Genomic DNA, 18,491 nt, shown 5'->3' on the forward strand with positions numbered 1-18,491 from the left:
GTTCTGTAAACCTTCAACCAGAGTACAATAATTAAATAAATAAATAAAATACGTGTAGTGAAATGAGTTCCTTTATGTGGCCTTTTGCCTTGGTTCTTTGGAAAAACAGCTTGGGACATTTTTTTCCCCTAAGCCCTGAGGAGTTAACTTTGCCCTAGCTTCTTTGGAGAAGCAGCTTGGCGGGGAGGAGTTGCCAGGTTGTTTTCTACCCCAGAGTTTTTGTTACTTTTGCCCAGAGATTTCCCAGGTTGACTGACACTTCCTTGGTAAGCTATAAACAACTTGATTTGATACTTTGTCTGGCCCTGGGCCACAGTTTGCCCTGTGACTGGTCTATTTTACTCAGCTTAACTGGAGTGGTAGGTTTACTAGCAGAGGAGATGTTATGTAAAACCACTACTTGCAGTCCCCCAAGGGAATCTGGTCAGCCATGGTCCTGCTGGGGAAAGCCAGATCTTGAAATTGACAAGGAGTTTGCTTATATAGTTGCCAACCCCACAGAGGTTTTTAGAGGAGGCCAGGTGGGAAGGAACCTCAAGACCAAGAAGAGCCTAGAGCAGTTTGGACCAGGGATTCCTTTAAGAGGAAGCTCCTAAAAAAGCTGTAAAATGGGTCAAAGGCTGTAACACTGAAGACAGTAAGAGGCCTAGAAAGGGCCTGGTGGCAGAGCTGGCAGCAACAGCAGAAAGCTGCCGCTAGGAGAGCAGCAGCTGAGCAAGCAGCTACACTGGCTATGAGCTGGGCTAGTAAGCACTGCAGAGGCCTATGGCAGGGAGACTGAAGACAGGCCTGCATGGCCAGAAGGGGGCCTGGGACCTGGGGCCTGCAGAGCCAAGAGGATCTGCTTGCACAGCAGAGAGGCCGGACAGTGAAGAAGCCTGACGGGAGATAGCAGCTAAGAGAGCTGAGCAAGCTGCTAAACTGGCTATGAGCTGGGTCACTTAGCAGTGGACAGGCTGAGAAGAGCAACTGAGAAAGCTGTCCTAGTTGGAAGCTGTCCTGCACTGAAGAAAGGAGGCATGTGCTCTCTACTTCAGAGGAGCCTTCCAAATCTTGCCTATGTACTTCCTGATCGTGATCTCGAGTTGTTCCTGTTACTTCCAAGTTGATCCTGAGTTGTAGCCTGTTACTTCCCTAGTAAACCACATTAACTGTGTATATGATCTGTGAGTCCTGTGTTGTCACTGCAATGGAATATCAAACCCTGCAGAGAAGTAGAAAGTGCTGTGGGGGGGCGGCTAGTGTCAGAAATTATGTGGAAGTGGAAAGGCAGAGACATACCTGACCTCTGCCTCACAGGAACCAGCTTTGTACTGATTCTGATTCATATCCCTCATGAATCTAGACGATTCCTTATGTTACAGTACACTATGACAATGAAACAATATTCCTGGCACCATGGAGGGAGAAATTATCACAAGAGGGATGATAAAGCTATGTTTTAAGAGATCAGTTTGCAGGCCTATCTCACATTCCTTCTAGGGCAAGTGCTCACTGACCCAAACCCACTGCTGTCAAGTAGACTGTGACTCACAGTGACCATATAGGACAGAGTAGAACTGTCCCATAGGGTTTGCAAGGAGCGGCTGGTGGATTTGAACTACTGACCTTTTGGTTAGCAGCCGTAGCTCACTGTAGTTCTTAACCACCATGCCACCAGGGTGGGCAAAAGCACTTGCTCCATTTAAATGACTTCACTCTCTCTTTCTTCTTCTCATCCTTTTTTGCTTATTTGTTTGTATTTTGGCTGAGTGCGTACAGCTGAATTTGGACAAAATTAAATGCTGCATTGACACGACCAACTCCACTTACTCCACTTATTAATTCATTTTCCCCTCTCCTTCTCTCTAAAGCCTTCCTTCTTTATTTTAATGTGTACTCAACCTGATAGGCCTTACATGCTCCTAGTGGCTTCATCCCATTGCTTATCCTCTATGTCCCCTTAGAACTCCTGAAGCACCTTGGAAGACATGAAGTCTGCTTAACAGCTTTTTATGCAAGTCCCTGCCAACCCTCACCAGCCTGGTGTTCCTAGTTCAATGCCCATCCTGTCACTGATCATGCATTGCCGAACAATGTTACCTGTTAGCCATGTCCATTCTCAGTCAGGCTGGATGGTAAACTCCTACAGGGCAGGGAGAGAACCACATCTCACACTCCTTCCAATCCCCCTCAGGTGGGATATCAGCTATACACACTTTAACTCAGGTCCTTGCTGGGTAAACCCACTCCAAATCTAAAATAAATGCCTTTCATCCCACCCATCACTTTGGACATGTTTCAGGAATCGACTCAGTGGCAACTAACAACGACAACAAGGGACTATGGTGCAGGCACCTTGGGATTCCCCTCTAATTCATCAGCCAGAAATGGAGCTGGTCACAGAAAGTGACCAACTCCTCTCGCCTGTGGCTCTCTGTCCCCATCAGGTACCCAACACTGTGTGCTTCCCCAGGACATCTGGAACCATGCCTCATTTATCCCTGGTCCTTGGTCCTGGCACCAGGTCCAGCATATAGCTGGCACTTGGCAAGCATTTGGTGAAAAGATAGACTATCTTTAGGACGCACGCTGCTTAGTGGTTTTCCCTTCTATTGGATGCCTCAACCCCCAGTCATCTGGAAGGCGAAAGGAAACCCTCATGACTAAGCTTGCCCAAAGACAAAGAAAACTGAAAACATTTTTTCGACAATGAATTTGGCAATTTCTTGCCAAGTTAAACAACTTAGTGCTGTAGATCACAAAATCAAGCTCATCTTCACCCTTTTCTAACCAACTCTCCCTTCAGCTTCACTATTTCCATCAAAACGACCATTCTCCACTCACAGGCCTGTGGCCTTTACACCATACTGACCAGTCTCTGCCGTTCATTCTCTATTAAAATCTAGTTACTCAAGTGCTGGTTTTTGCTCCTTGACCTCTCAGAATCACCACTTCCCATTCTTTCCCTTCTACTCTTCACCCCCCACCCCCATGTACAAGACCTCACCTGATGCGTCCTCTCATGACATCCATTCTCCCTAGCTCCATAATCCCTCCTCCTTCCCCAACCCTACATGCCACCACCAGGTTAAAACCAAAACCAAACCCACTGCCGTCGAGTCAATTCCGACCCATACTGACCCTATAGGACAGAGTAGAACTGCCCCACAGGGTTTCCAAGGAGTGCCTCGTAGATTCGAACTGCCGACCTTTTGGTTAGCAGACATAGCTGTTAACCACTACGCCACCAGAGTTAGGTAATTACTTACAAAATACTGTTTTCAGCTAATCCACCCCCTGCTCAAATAATAACTTCCCACTTCTTAAACTACTCAGTCTGTGTTCCTCTATTCTCATCCTAGCCCATATTCACTCTCAGATCCTAGGAACCCTAACTAATTTTGCTGCCTCTGCAGTCACTGGGTCTTGCCCCTCCCAGAAACTTGTAACTTTCTCGGCCCTGGCACAATCCTGGCAATGGTCTAGCTGCTGCTTATCCAAATCCCACACAAGGCCAGCCCAACCTCTGACATAAAGCTTTTCCCAAGGTCCACCCCCCACTGGCCTCTCCCTCATTCCCACCACACAACTGTCTCTAGCCCTCCTACACTGTCTTCCTGTTGATTCATGAACACTCTCCTGTGCTTAGTCTGAACAGCTGATGAGGAAGGCCAGCCACTCATTAGCTGTGTGATGCTCCCCAAGCTACCAGTCTTTCCAATCTCTCAGAACTGCTACTCTGATCAAATGAAAATTTACATGAAGATGACCTGTTCATCTCAGATTGGTAAGAGGGGTGTCCAGGTGGAATATTTCAGTATCCCTCTAATATGTGCCAAGTACTGGTATCACTGAAAAAGGTTAAAGTCTCAATAAACATCTATTAAATATATAATAGTGAAAGGAGAACACACTTCTCGGGCTCTTTTTCAACTCCTCCCTTGAACCATTCAGCAACTTCTCTGCTACAAAATTTTGGGTGACTGTGCAAGTATGTGTGAAGGAAAAAGAGGGGAGACAGTTTTTCTCGGCAAATCTGGTGGCAAAGGGGCCGATCAAAAGAGTGGGACACGAACACTAAGCCACATTCTGGACCAGTGGAGCGCACGGAACTGAGGAGTGGGGATTCCAGCGCGGGATCTCCAGCGGCCCTGAAACAGGGTCCACCAAAACCAAACCCATTGCTGTGGAGACCATTCTGACTCATAGTGACTCTATACGACAGAGTAGAACTGCCCCCATAGGATTTCCAAGGCTGTAAATCTTACGGAATCAGACAGCCACATCTTTCTCCCGCTGAGCGTCTGGTGGACTTGAATGCCGACTTTCTGCTTGGCAGCCGGGCGCTTTAACCATTGTGCCACAAGGCCTCCTTAAACAGGGTCCACAAGGGTACAAACGAAGCACGCGGGCAAAGAACACTTCGGACCAAAAAACTGGGCCACCTGCGCAATGGTTAGGAGCTACGCTGCTAACCAAAAGATTAGCAACTCGAATCCACCAGCCGCGCCTTGGAAACCCTATGAGGCAGTTCTACTCTGTCCTATAGGGTCGCTGTGAGACGGAATCGACTCCATGGCAACAGCTTTGGTTTGGTTTTGGTTTTTCTTTCCAAGGTTCACGTCCATCATAAGTGCAAGCAAATGCAGGGGCGTGCGAAGATTTCAGGCCGGCGCGCAACAAAATCACTTCTCATCAGACCAGGGCGGCCCTGATAACCTTCGCCTAGCCCCGCCCGCCCCTCAGGCCCGGGGCCTTACCGATCGAGATCTCCTGCGCGAAGGCGAGCGAGATAAGCAGCAGCGGCAGCCCCACGGCAATACACGTGATCATCTTGTCCACGGCCAGCTCCAGCCGCAGCCCCTTGAACTTGGGCTCCGCGGGCTCCTTCAGCAAAAAATCCGAGAACACGTACTCTGTGGCCAGGTGGGCGATGGCCATGGCTGCGGCGCGCCGGGCTCAGCCAGCCAGGCCTACCAGGGCTGGACCCGGCACCGCTAGCGGCCGAAGAGCGGCGCGGCGCCTTCACCCGTCACCGGCTCGGCCCGCGGCTTTCGCTTTTCCTTTGCCGGCTCCCCAGTTGCCCCTGCATCCTGCCCACCTTTGTGTCTTGGTAAGCCCAGGCTCCTAGCGACCCCCGCCGGAGCTGCAGCAGCCTCCGCTCGGCGCCTGCCCCAAGCTGCTCTCCAAGCACAAGCTCTCTAGCTCCCTGCCTCCGCCGCCGGTGGGGCGCGAGCTTCGGGGCGCGGGCGCTCACCCAGCGCAGGCCCCCGATGCAGGCGCGACGGCGGCGCAGCGTGCGCGATCCCGGGCTCCGTGCCTCTCCGGCGCCCACCGACGCAAGAGCCAGTTGGGGACCAAGGCGCTTCCATCCGGCTCCGGCCCGTTTGTTCCGCCCTGGCACCTGGAGCGGGCTGGTGCGCTAGCGACTAGTGTCCCGCTCCTTAGCCTTCTTCCGGAACCATCCAAGGAAACCTAGTACGCAGGAGCGCGGAGTTTCCGGAAATCGCGGGGACGCGGGGCGTGGTGCGCGCGGCAGCATCCCGCGCCGGTCTGTTCCATCCCCGCGGAGAGGATCATCTCCACTGAGCGGCTCGTTTGAAAAGTCTCGTGTACTTCCCATCTACATTCGTCCGTCTTCCTGGCACCAGGATCTTTAAAATCATTTCTGAAAAGATCCTTTACACGTGTGGATAGGATGGCCCCCTTTTACACCCCACCCCCAACATTTCTGCATGGTGAAGTCATGTTAAAATGAACTGCAAAAGCCTCAAGGAGCAAAACCAAAGAAACCAAACCTGTTGCCATTGAGTCCGTTCCGGTTCATAGCGATCCTATAGGACAGAGTAGAACTGCACCATAGAGATTCCAAGGAGCACCTGGTAGATTCGAACTGCCGACCTTTTGGTTAGCAGCCAGACTCTTAATGCTACATGAAGCGGGTAAAGACAAGGTGTATGGAAAAGGGAGCGCTAGACTTGGAGGAGCTCTGTGTGTGAGACGGAGGCGCGGGAAGGTGGTGAGCGTGTGGGAAGCGAATGACTAGGTCACAGGTCTCAATTAGCACTGCTCAGGTCCCCGCTTCTCCTTACCCTGCCTTCCCAAGTAGAGCCTTGGCCCAAAGGCCAGCAGAGGAGTGTCTTCGGGTTGGTAGATGTTGGGGGATGCTGGAAGCTGCTTCTGAGCCATTTACAAGAAGTGGATGATAAATAAGCGGCAACATTTGAGCAGATGGAGGCTCCTTGGAGCCCTGGTAGCACAGTGGTTAAGAGCTCGGCTGCTAACCAGAAGGTCGGCAGTTTGAATCCTCCTGCCGCTCTTTGGAAACCCTACTCTGTTCTATAGGGTTGTCATGAGTAGGAATCTACTCAGTAGCAAAGGGTTTGGTTTTTTGGTTTTGAGGGGTTCTTGCGGCCGAGCTGGGCTGCCTTCTTTGCTCACTGTACAGCGGGGGAGGGCTGGGGCATAACTGCAGACATTCTCTACATGCTGTTGTCTCCCACAAGTATATATGCAGCCTGGCCTTTCATCCCAGCAAGCACACATCCAACGGCCTACCCAGCTTTCCGCTTGGATGTCTCACAGGACATAGAACTAATAATGGCCAGGACTGCAATTCTCATCTTCCTCTCAAACCTCAGCTCCAGTTCTTCCCCTTCTCATTAAATGCACCCTTTCTCACTAAGAGCCTGAGTGCAACCCCTGGATCTGTCACTTAATAGTTGTGAGACCAAGGGTATGTCACTGGAAATCTCTGAGCGTCAATTGCCTCATTTGCCAAATAGAGATAACGCTACCTACCTCACATCAGGTTGTTCTGAGGAATAAATGTGATATGTACAGTGCCTGGCACATCAAGCACTCAGTATTTGATAGCCGACATTATAAACCTCAGGAGTTTAAGGTGTCAATGACAGCATATGTGACATTGCTTTTTTTAAAGAACTTTATTTTTTAAAACAGTTTTAGATTTACAGAAAAATTGAGCAGATAGTACAGAGAGTCCCTGTTATGGCCTAAATTGTGTCCCCCAAAACTATGTGTATCAATTTGGCTAGGCCATGGTTCCCAGTATTGTGTGATTGTCCACCATTTTGTCATCTGATGTGATTTTCCTATGTGTTGTATACCCTATGATGTTAATGAGATGGGATTAGTGGCAGTTATGTTAATGAGGCAGGACTCAATCTACAAGATTAGATTGTGTTTTAAGTCAATGTCTTTTGAGATATAAAAGAGAGAAGCAAGCAGAGGGAGAGGGAGCTCATACAACCAAGAAAGAAGCACCAGGAGCATAGCGCGTCCTTTGGACCCAGGTCCCTGCCCTGAGAAGCTCCTTGACCAGGGGAAGATTGATGACAAGGACCTTCACCCAGAGCCCACGAGAGAGAAAGCCTTCCCCTGGAGCTGGCACCCTGAATTAGAACTTCTAGCCTCCGAGACTGTGAGAGAATAAATGTCTTCGTTAAAGCCATCCACCTGTGATATTTCAGTTAAGCAGCACTAGATAACCAGGACAGTCCCCGTATACCCCACACCCAGTTGCCTCTATTATTAACATCTTAAGTTAGTGTGGTACATTTGCTACAATTAACGAACCCATATTAATACATTATTGTTAATTAAAGCTCATCGTTTATTCGTATTTCTTTAGTTTTTACCTGATGTCTTTTTCTGTTTCAGGATATGACGTTACATTTAGTTGTCATGCTTCCTTAGGTTCCTCTTAGCTGTGAGTTTCTCAGCTACTCCTTGTTTTTGATAACATTCCTTTTTTAAATTTTTTTATCATTATAAGGTGCATTTAGGTATTTAACACCTCCTCCTCCCAAGTCCTTCCTGCCTCTGCCCCTCTCCCAGCCCCAGTATCATTTGTCAAAAGGACAAAGCAGTGGTGGACCTCACAGCCGTGCTCCCAGAACTCTGTTCTGCTTGTTTGAGATCCTTGACATTTGAATGAGACTTTTTGCAACACAAAAGAATAGTCAATCAAGTGTGGCCTCAGAAGCCCTACTAGACCTTCTGTTCTGTTTACATTTTCATTCATTCATCCAAGAAATATTTGTTGAGCAACTGTTATGTATCTGCAGTATGATCTGTGCTGGGGATGCAGCAGTGAGCCAAAGAGGTCAGGGATCCTTGCTTCTAGGAGCTTATATTCCAGTGCAAGCGACAGATAAAACTCAAGCTAACAGGCAGATAAAATGTCCTGTGATAAGTGCTGCAAAGGAAACCAATGGAGATAGGAAGTAACAGGCAGAGGAACCCACTTTAGACAGGGCAGTCTGGGGAGCTTACATCTGAACTAGGAAAAGGTATAGGGTAGGGGATGGGGTGCTGGAGAAGGAGAGCACTCCAGGCATAAAAAGCTGTATGTGCAAAGGCCCTGAGGCAAGAAAGAACTAGCTCAGCATAGGAACTGATAAAAGCTGGAGCAGAGAAGAGCCTGAGATGAAGTTGGGAAAGTGGGCATGGGCCAAATCAGGCTGGGCCTGTAGACCAAGGTAAGGAGTTTAGATTTTATTCAAAGTAAAATGGAAAGACATTAAAGGGTATTAAGCAGGGAAATGATGTGGTCAGATGTGCATATTTAAGAAAACATTGTCGCTGCTGTGTGGGCAGTGGTTGGAAGGGGCAGGAGAGACCATGGGGAGCCTGGTTGGGGGCTGCTGCAGTGATACCACTTGGCAAGATTTGTGAGTCTGAAGCTCATTTGGCAAGATTTGTGAGTCTGAAGCTCAACTGGCAAGATCTGTGAGTCTACAGCTCAGTTGGCAAGATCTGTGAGTGTGAAACTCAAGGTGAGGGCTGGAGACACACATTTTTAATTTATTGGCGTAAAGATGGTTTTCAGATCTGTGAGGATACGTGAAATAACCAATGGACAGGGCTGTAACAATTTACCACAAACTCAGCAGCACACATTTATTCTCTTAAAGTTCTGGAGGTCAGAAGTCTGAAATCAGCTTTACTGGGCCAAAATCAAGGTGTTGGCAGAGCCATGCTCCCTTCAGAAGCTCTAGGGAAGAATCCATTTCCTTGTCTTTTCCACCTCCTAGAACTGCATTCCTTGGCTTGTGGTCCCTTCCTCCATCTTTAAAGCCGGCAGCATAGAAATCTTGCTTCAGTCATCACATTGCCTCTTGCAGCTGTAGTCAAGTCTCTCTCTGCTTCTGTCTTATAAAGACACTCAAAGGAGTGAGGTAGAGAACAAGAGTGTCGTACGTTTGGGGAAACAACGTTTGAGGAGTCATATTATTTCTGAAGATATATTGTTTTGTTTCATTTCCTCTAATAAGTATAACTGGGGTACTTGCTAAATATCTAAAAGAACTCTTTTATAACCCCAACCTTTCTGTATTAGTGATAGATAATCTTAAGTGATCAGCCCATGAAAACTCTATGGATCACAATAGAATAGTATCTAACACAGTGCTGGAAGATGAGCCCTCTAGGTTGGAAGACACTCAAAATACACAGTGGCTGCAACAATGGACTCAAGCGTACCAACAATTGTGAAGATGGTGCAGGACAGGGCAATGTTTGGTTCTGTTATACGTGAGGTAGCCATGACTTGCTGACTCTATGGCAACTAACAACAACAAATCTGGAGTGAAATAAATTATGAAAATAGCCAGCTTATATGAAACTTTATTCAACAGAGAAATGGTGCAAACTACGTTATGATTTTGTTTTCATTAAAAAAATAGACCAAGTGAAAAGGAAAAAAACAACAATTTGTGGTCTTACTAAAGGTAGGTATAAATAAGGCATATTATCATAATTACTAGTATGTAATTTTACAGCCTACATGTGTATGAAAACTGCCTAGCACATACTACAAAATCACATTGCTAGTGGTTAGGCTAGATTTCAAAACCCTGTTTGATATGACATTCAAGCAAACTATGAACAGAACTAATAGCATTTGCATACTACCCTGTGTAAGATGATAGCTTCTATCAAATTACCCTTTTCCCCTCACCAAGATGAAGATGAGAAAGTGTGAAAGATCCCTCCACCAGAGTATTTATTGGGTCGTACTCGTTCACCTGGACATTCAAATGGCCCACCGCAAAGGCAGATGTACCAACATCACTCATCTGCCATTGCAGGGGATATGTTGCCCTGAGCTAAGGGCAGTTTCTCAGTCTAGCAATAAACAATGTTGCTTTTATCAAATTTACACCTAAGCTTTAGGCATGCTGTTTAGAGGGTGCAGATTGCCTGGTAGAGGGTTGAGTATAATTGCTCGGTATTTCATTTTTGCATTTGAGCCTTGAAAACTTCAATACGTAGCTTCAAAGCTGATTCCATGGTTCAGAAATTGCCACCCAGGAATCTCTTTTTCAGGCCATCCTTCCTCCCTATGCCTTTCCTCTTCTTTTTTTCCTCCAATAAAGGGCCATGTCTTTCATAAAGAAGCATGAAATCTAAGATTTCATGAGATCCCTTTCCTCAGTCAGCTGGATTGATGAATCCCTTCCAGTGTTTCTCATGTGCTGAGACTGTTTTTATTTCATAGGAGATGGAAACTTGGAAAGATGAGTCTAATTGAATGAAAACCAGACTCAAGATTCCAGCCTGGACTCTCCTCCTGCAAAGCTTCCCTCTCCCTCAGAAGCTCCCACTAACATTTTGGAGAAGTCCCTGACTCCCAGTGGGAGAATCAAGCCTGAATTTACAGATTCTAATGCTCCCAGATTCTAAAATAGAAATACAAATTCTCTAGTCTATTTTTGAAAATTCAGACATTGCTACAGAAACAGATTGTAAAAACAGATAACATGAAGTGAGTTATAAACATTCAAGTATCACTACAGGTTTGCATAAAAACAGCAGCAATTTTTTTTAAATGCTTAAAATTTTTTAAAAATATCTTTCGTAACAAACAGTGCACAGGCTATTGCTATAAAAGGGGGAAAGGCCAGGAGAGCTGGTTAAAGCCTCAGAGATTCATTTAGTCAAATTCTATCAGCAGATACTGACTCAGACATTTCCCTGAACTCCTTAGAAAGTTCTTTTTCCTGGAACAACTACAGGAGGCAGCTTATGTAACGGTGTTACAAAATCAGGACACTTCCAGTTAGATGGCTGAGGTACTATAAATCTTTCTATAAGTAGTCCACCTGGAAACTTTGATGGTAAGCAAAGGAAATAATGTCTAATCTAAGGATTACGAAAAATGGAAAATAAAGGAATCTTTCAGAGGGTCCCCTCACTTCAGTGAATTCATTCAGAGAATAGACTAAGAGTTGGCATTTCTCAGTAACACCAGTTCTCCTTCTTCTGTATTTTATACCTGAGGATTATTCACAGCCCATGTTCAGAAATAAATAAAAGCAAATTCCATTGGATTATGTTCCAGAGGATCAGATGCCTGATCCCAGACACGGTGTCAACCTTCCTTGGTGAACGTTGCCGGCGTCCTGTTTCCCTGTTGGCTGCCATTGGCCATCTGGCTGTGGAACGTCACCCCTTCCTGTCTGAGGAAGACCAGGTGATTCACAGAGCATCTGTGGGGAGAGCACAGGACTGGACTTGCTGGTACGGCAGCTGATTCCTCACAGAGTGGAGTCTGAGGAAGAGAATCACCATGGCTATCATGAGGATGAGTCCGATGATAAAAAGGATGACTAAGGCTGCCTTGGCTCCTTTGGGACCCAGGATCTTGCCAAAGAAATAGAGCTTCTCCTTATTGGGTCCTTCTGTGAAAAAGAAAAGTGAGTTTGGGGTGATGAAAAGATTTAGAAATGGACAGTGGTGATGGTTGCACTTTATGGTGAATGTAATCGATGTCATTGAATTGTACACTTAAAAATGGTTAAAATGGTAAATGTCTTGTTATATATATTTTACCATAATAAAATTTTAAAAAAAGAAACAAAAGAAAAGTGTGGTATGAGGCCTCTGCCCTTCCCTGAGGAATGAAATGTTCAGGCATTTACATTCAGCATGCAGAAGAGGGTATCATTACCATCAGAGGGCACGGTGACTGGATGAGATGCTTCTTCAGAAGGAGACTTGGTGGAGTATGGAATCCTGTTGTCTGGACACAGAAGACAAGTTGATTGTTTAATAAACAGCAGAGTACATTATTTTCATGAGTTGTTTCAGGAGTTACTCCATTTTACCAATGAGGACTTTATCCCACCATTATCTGCAAATCTTTCTTGGATCCTCACTATTTTGCTTCATACCAGTATACATGCTGTTCCGACCCCACCCGCCTTTCAAGCTTCTGCTCATCCATTAAGATCCAGCTCAAGCATCATGACCTCTGTGAAGCCTTCGCTGCCACTGAACCCTGTATGCTACACTCTATAATGGTACATGTCATTCTATTGTGGTTACATATTTACACATCTGTCTCTCTTACTTGACTCTGAGTTCCTTGGGGGCTGTGTGTGGGTTTTTCTCATGCCTCCTGTTTTCAGGGACTACAGGAAGACATCACGACAGCCAGATGACCGACAGACAACAGTACCTGTGTTCTGGAGGACTGTGTAGGTTGTCTCCATGCCAGCATGGATGTGGTCAGACACATGACAGTGTAGCAGCCATGTCCCTGGGTGATCCGCAAACAGTTCGATGGTTCGGAATGTCCCGGGAAACAGATCATACACATCTCCTCGGTAAGATTTATCTGTCTATAGAAAACAAAAAACACAGCCTGAGACTTTCTGTGCTCAGCCACGGAAGGAAGAAAAAGAGGCACAAAATAAAAGAAGGAGGAGTTCCTGGGCGGTGCAAATGTTTAATGTGCTCAGCTGCTAACCAAAAGGTTGGAGGTTGGAGTCCACCCAGAGGTGCCTCAGAAGAAAAGGCCTGGCAATCTACTTCCGAAAAATCAGCCATTGAAAACCCTATGGAGCACAATTCTACTCAGACACACATGGGGTTGCCATGAGTTGAGAACGACTTGATGGCAACTGTTTTTTTAAACAGAAGGAAGGAAATAATAGAGAAAAGAACAGAAATCAATGCAATCAAGAATAGAAACAATGGAAATTAATCAATGAAACCAAAAATTGGTTCTTTGAACAGCTCAATAAAATTTATAAACCTTGTGGTAACCAGCCTCCATGATTGCCCCCAATGATCCCTGCCTGCTAGTATTCATAACCTTTGTAGTCCCCTTCTATATTGTGTGAGGGTTGGTCTATGTGGCCCAGAGCATATGGCGGGAGTGACAGCATGCCACTTCTATGATTATGTTAGAAAAGACCATGGCTTTTGTCTTAGGCCCTCTCACTCTTTCTACTTGGGTCACTTACTCTGGGGATAGCCAGCTCCCATGTTATATGCACATGGCAAGAAACTGAAGCCTGTAGCCAAAAGCCATGTGAGTGAGCTTGGAAGTAGATTCTCCTGCCCCAGTTAAATCTCTGATGGCCAGCCGCAGCTGACATCTTCATTGCAGCCTCATGAGAAATGCTGAATCAGAACCACCCAGCTACACTCCTGCCAGACTCCTGACCCAGGGAAACCGTGTGATAATAAATGTTTGGCGTTTTAGTTCACTACATTTTTAGATTTTTAATACGCTTTTTAACGTGGTTTGAAAAAGCCAAATTCTGAAAAACAACATAGCCATTTGCAACATGAAACTCTGTAACCATCACGGGCTAGTACTTAGTGTCCTCATCTGATGTTGAAAAAGTATACAGAGGGAAGAGGATATTAGAGGTTTTATGAAAGTTGCTGTTTATGCCTTTATTCTTAGAAAAGGATCCATGCAGGTTTCTCCCACGGATAAGATACGATTATTCTTTTCTGCTTCTTTGTAGACAACACTGAGAACTTGAGAAGACAGATGATCTGGACCTTACCCCTGGAAATTCTGATCCAGTGGGTCTGGGGTGGGGCCTGGCAAACTGTTTCTTAGATAGCTCTCCAAGTGATTCTGCTCTGCAGCCAGCACCACCTGTGTGATTCAGCTTGATGCTAGAGAGGCAGAAGGTCACACATTGTCCAGCCTAGACTACTAGGACAAAGGTCAAGAAAAAGTTTAGGGGCCCAAGCCAGAGCTAGAAATATCTCCTTTACAGGGCAAGGCTATTCTGTTAGCGAATCACACAGAAAAGAGAAAATAGGAAAGGGAAAGAAAAAACCAGAAAGGATCAGGGAAAGGAAGGAAATACTATGAGTGCTTTTAGGAAGCACTGAGTTTCTGTCTATGGTGATAGTAATTTGACAATGGTCATTGGCTGATGGTTGCACGACATGATTGACATAATTGTTGTCACTGAACTGTACACATGACAAACGTTGAACTGGCAAATGTCATCTACATTTTTACAATAATAAACAAAAAATGCCTCAAATACTGTGGGTGCTTTCATATACAATATTAATAGCATAAATCTGGGTGGTCAGGATCATCCCCATATAATTGATGAGAAAACTCTCATCTGAAGATCAGAGAGCTTTTAAAAGCACAATAAAATACATATAAAGAAATGAGTCAGAATCAACTAGATAGCACTGGGTTTTTGGGCACCATGGGAAGAGTATAATTACATCAATCTATTCCATTCTCTAACGTGAACCACCACCCCTCACAAGCATTATGGCCCAGTAACCCTCTTATTTCATGGTGGAATTACACTGAATTGATTGGTTCAAAAAATCTTCCTCCAAACATTTTCCTTATACTTACTTTGAGAAGAAAGCTCTCAGCATGATAATGGACGGTATGTATGTCCACTTCACCTCCAATTCCTAGCAAATACCAGTTTGTCATTGTGTCTTTATTCATTATGAGCCCATGAAGATTCCCAAAAATTCTCCCATTAATAGCTAGGAAGGTTAAAAAAAAAAAAAAAAGCCTTTGATTAGTGAGGAGACACGTATTACATATTCTGGTTTTAGAAATGATTCAAGAAGATCTTTAGGTTACCAATATTTCCATGAGCCTGATAAACACATAACAATCTCACCAATGCCCCCACCATTCTATGCTGAAAATTCAGATTACTAAGAAATCCTTATACAGAGAGCCAGAAAAGAGAAGTGGCATTTTATTTTTTAAAACTACATCTTGGGTGGATGTTTGCTCAGCATATTCCCTTCAGGAAATGGATTGCAAACTCATTTGTGAGGTAGCCAGATTTATACCATTCTACAGATAAGCAGACTAAGGCACAAAAAGATCAAGTTTCTATAAATCAAAACTGAACAAATTAGAAGCTATTTCCTTAGTAGCTCACTTTCTGAGTACTAGTTCGGGGCAAAAGGAGCCCTGGTGGTGCAATGGTTAAGCACTCAGCTGCTAACTGAAAGGTCAGCAGTTCAAACCCACCATCAGCTCCACCGGAGAAAAGACCTGGCAACCTGCTCCCGTAGAGATTACAGCTTGGGAAACCTAATGGGGCAGTTCTATTCTGTCCTATATGGTCACTATGAGTTGGAATTGACTTGACAGCACACAACAACAACAAGTTTGGAGCAAGTTCCTAAGCCTGACTGAATTTCCAAAGGAAGAAATGTGTCACCTGGACAGAGTCCATTAACCCAACAATGACCAAAGGAAGGCTGGGTTTCCATGGTGGCAACTCTCAGCCTTTCTCTTTGTAGTGACTTTTATTCTGTGCATCATAGTACCACCAAGTGATACATTACCTCAAGGGTAATATTCACTAAAAACAGAGCACACTAAACTATGAGGAGAGGGAAGCAAATTTGGTTATGAGAAAGAGTAGTTGAATTGGAAATCCGGCTACTAGATTCTAAATGCTTAACTAGCTTTGTGACTGGGCAAGGCCCATCTTTTTATATACTCTTGGTCAAAAAGAGTTCTTGGTGAAAAGGACTAATGAACACAATTACCACAGCCTCCACCAGACTGAGTCCAGCACAACTAGATGGTACCTGGCTACCACCACCAACTGCTCTGACAGGGATCACAATAGATGGTTCCAGACAGACCTGGAGAAAAATGTAGAACAAAATTCTAACTCACAAAAAAAGACCGGAGTTACTGGTCTGACAGAGGCTGGAGAAACCCCAAGAGTACAGCCCCTTTGAACTCAGTACTGAAGTCACTCCTGAGGTTTACCTTTCAGCCAAAGATTAGACAGGCCCATAAAACAAACAATAATACACGTAGCTCAACCATGTATACAAGACTAAATGGGCACACTAGCCCAGGGGCAAGGATGAGAAGGCAGAAGGGACAGAAAAGCTGGAAGAATGGAAATGGGGAACCCAAGGTCCAGAAGGGGAGAGTGTTGACACATCGCAGTGTTGGCAACCAATGTCACAAAACAAAACGTGTATTAATTATTTAATGAGAAACTATTTTGCTCTGTAAAACTTCACCTAAAACACACACACATACAAAGATTTAAAAAAAAGAGTTCTTGGTGAGAGACTGTGGATGTGTCAATTGGAACATATTACTTCCACCAGGAAAAAAAAATTATATAGAATTAAATAAACCAAAACAAAAACCAAACCCACTGCCGTCAATTCGTTTCTGACTCATAGTGACCCTATAGGGTTTCCAGGGCTGTAAATGTTTATGGAAGCTGACTGCCACATCTTTCTCCTGCAGAGCAGCTGGTGGGTTCAGATGTCAACCTTTTGGTTAGTAGTGGAGTGCTTAACCACTGTACCACCAAGGCTCCTTTCAGGGATAGAGGTTCCTAAACAGTTGGACCAAAGCTCAACGACCTTGCTGCCACCCAACCACTGGCTAGTCTGCCTCACTCTAAAGGAGAACTTCAGAGGACTTTCTTCAGTTCAGGTACCCCTGGGTATGGGGAAAGGCTTAGAGAAAGAGGCTGGGGGCCTCCTACAATTATAGGAATTTGTACAAGCTTATCCCAACAATGGTCTTCTTTTTAAACTCCTGATATACCGTGCATTTTGTTGCTCTCCTCAAAATCATCAGTGGGCTTAAAATCTCGCAGATCTTTATTGAGATATTTCTTAATATTGTCATCCAGATACCAGGATTCATTCTCATTAAATATCAAAAACAAGAGAGCAAATTCATAATCAATATCGCTTCTTCTTCCCTTTTCATTCAACACTCCTTTTCTGCATGTAATCAGAGGACCCATCAAACCACTATATGTATCCTGAAAGAAAAATAAATTGAATTAGAAGAGCCTTTAAATAATTTAATAATATAGATCAAGTGTCTGTAGGACGGTCATTGTAAAAACAATATTGGCCATGAAAATAAGTACAAGGAAACACTGAAGAATCAAGGTGATCTTTATGACAGTTTAGGAAAGTCCCTAAAAATTTACTACAGGATGACACCTTGAGGGCTGAGGTTGTGTCCCTCGTAAATCACTGAGTCTCCAGAGCCTTGCCCCGTGTCTAGCACATAGATGGTCCTCAACCAATACTTGTTGAATAAATGAATGCTTACTTCTATTTTTCTGCTTGCTTTTCAAGTGAGACTGTATTTATAGCTTTATATATATGCTTGTACTCCACTTTCTATGGGTAAAAGTGGACAGAGTGATTAGTAAACGATATGGGACCATGGATGATCTCCTAGTCAAGTTGTTCAACCCCAAGCTCTCTTTTGAGGGAAAACATCTACATTTCCAACTGCTTACTTAGACACTCTACCTGGATGCGCTTCCTGTGGTAATGGAATCTACTAAGCATGTCTAAAATGGAATTTATTATTTCCCTCAAACCATTTCCTCTTCCTGAATTCTCTATTTCTTTTAATAGCACTACAACATTCCCTGTCATTTAGGTTAGAAAATTTGATTTTAATGTTTAATTCTTCCTTCTTTCCACTTCTTCCAACCAGTTTTCTATAAAATCTTCCTTCCACTCCCTCCCTCTTCTTCACATTGTCTCTCCATTCTGTGACTTCCTTTCCATTCCATCTGCCCCCACTCTAGTGCAGGATCTCAGTGCCTCACCCTGGACTAGAAACGGACTCCTCACTGGTCTCTAGCTTACCCCACTTCCAGCCCAACCTGCTGACCACCGTCAGATTAATCTCATCGCTCCCATATCTAGAAGTCTCCAGTGATTTTCATTGCCGACAGAATAACGTACAAACCTCTGACAGGCCCTTAAATCCCTCCATGAACTCCAATGAACTCCAATGAATTTTTCTAGCTTAAGCTCCCCCACTGCTCTTGTTTTGTACCCTATATGACAGTCAAATGGACTCTCAACATTTCTCAAACACAACTTATACTTTCCTATCTTCCACTTTGCTCATAATGCTCTCTCTTCCAAGACTCTCTTTCCAGTGTCTCCTATAGTATCTTGGATGGCCCACCATGCCCATGACACTCAACTAGATTCGGAGTTGTCTTATAGGTTGGGCATGTATTATTTACCCCCACCCCAAAGCTATAAGTTCAAGATGAGAATATTTGCAATCCTCACAGTGCTAAGTAGGGTCATTTGCACATAACAAGTGCACAATAAATATTTGTTAGGATACACAAATGAATAAATAAAAATAAATATGGGTTTCCCATAATTACAATATGAAAAGTTTTTAAAGTTTATTTCTTCTC

General features: G+C 44.6%; 2 protein-coding genes across 2 annotated transcripts in view; both read right to left on the bottom strand.

The window, feature by feature from the left end:
* The window catches only part of PANX1 (pannexin 1), a 57,765-nt gene extending 52,316 nt beyond the window's left edge, over positions 1-5,449 (bottom strand). The window contains exon 1 of the mRNA XM_004385551.2: positions 4,743-5,449. Coding sequence (XP_004385608.1) covers positions 4,743-4,923 — 181 coding nt within the window. The 5' untranslated portion in view covers positions 4,924-5,449. The remainder of the gene's footprint in view (positions 1-4,742) is intronic.
* A 6,038-nt stretch (positions 5,450-11,487) lies between these two features.
* Positions 11,488-18,491, bottom strand: part of HEPHL1 (hephaestin like 1) — an 86,722-nt gene continuing 79,718 nt past the window's right edge. The window contains 5 exon segments of the mRNA XM_004385568.1: positions 11,488-11,690; positions 11,960-12,031; positions 12,470-12,632; positions 14,645-14,784; positions 16,847-17,069. Of these exon segments, the coding sequence (XP_004385625.1) occupies positions 11,488-11,690; positions 11,960-12,031; positions 12,470-12,632; positions 14,645-14,784; positions 16,847-17,069 (801 nt within the window).

The sequence above is a fragment of the Trichechus manatus genome, unplaced genomic scaffold, assembly GCF_000243295.1.
Source record: "Trichechus manatus latirostris isolate Lorelei unplaced genomic scaffold, TriManLat1.0 scaffold00141, whole genome shotgun sequence".
In the NCBI taxonomy this organism is placed as follows: Eukaryota; Metazoa; Chordata; class Mammalia; order Sirenia; family Trichechidae; genus Trichechus; species Trichechus manatus.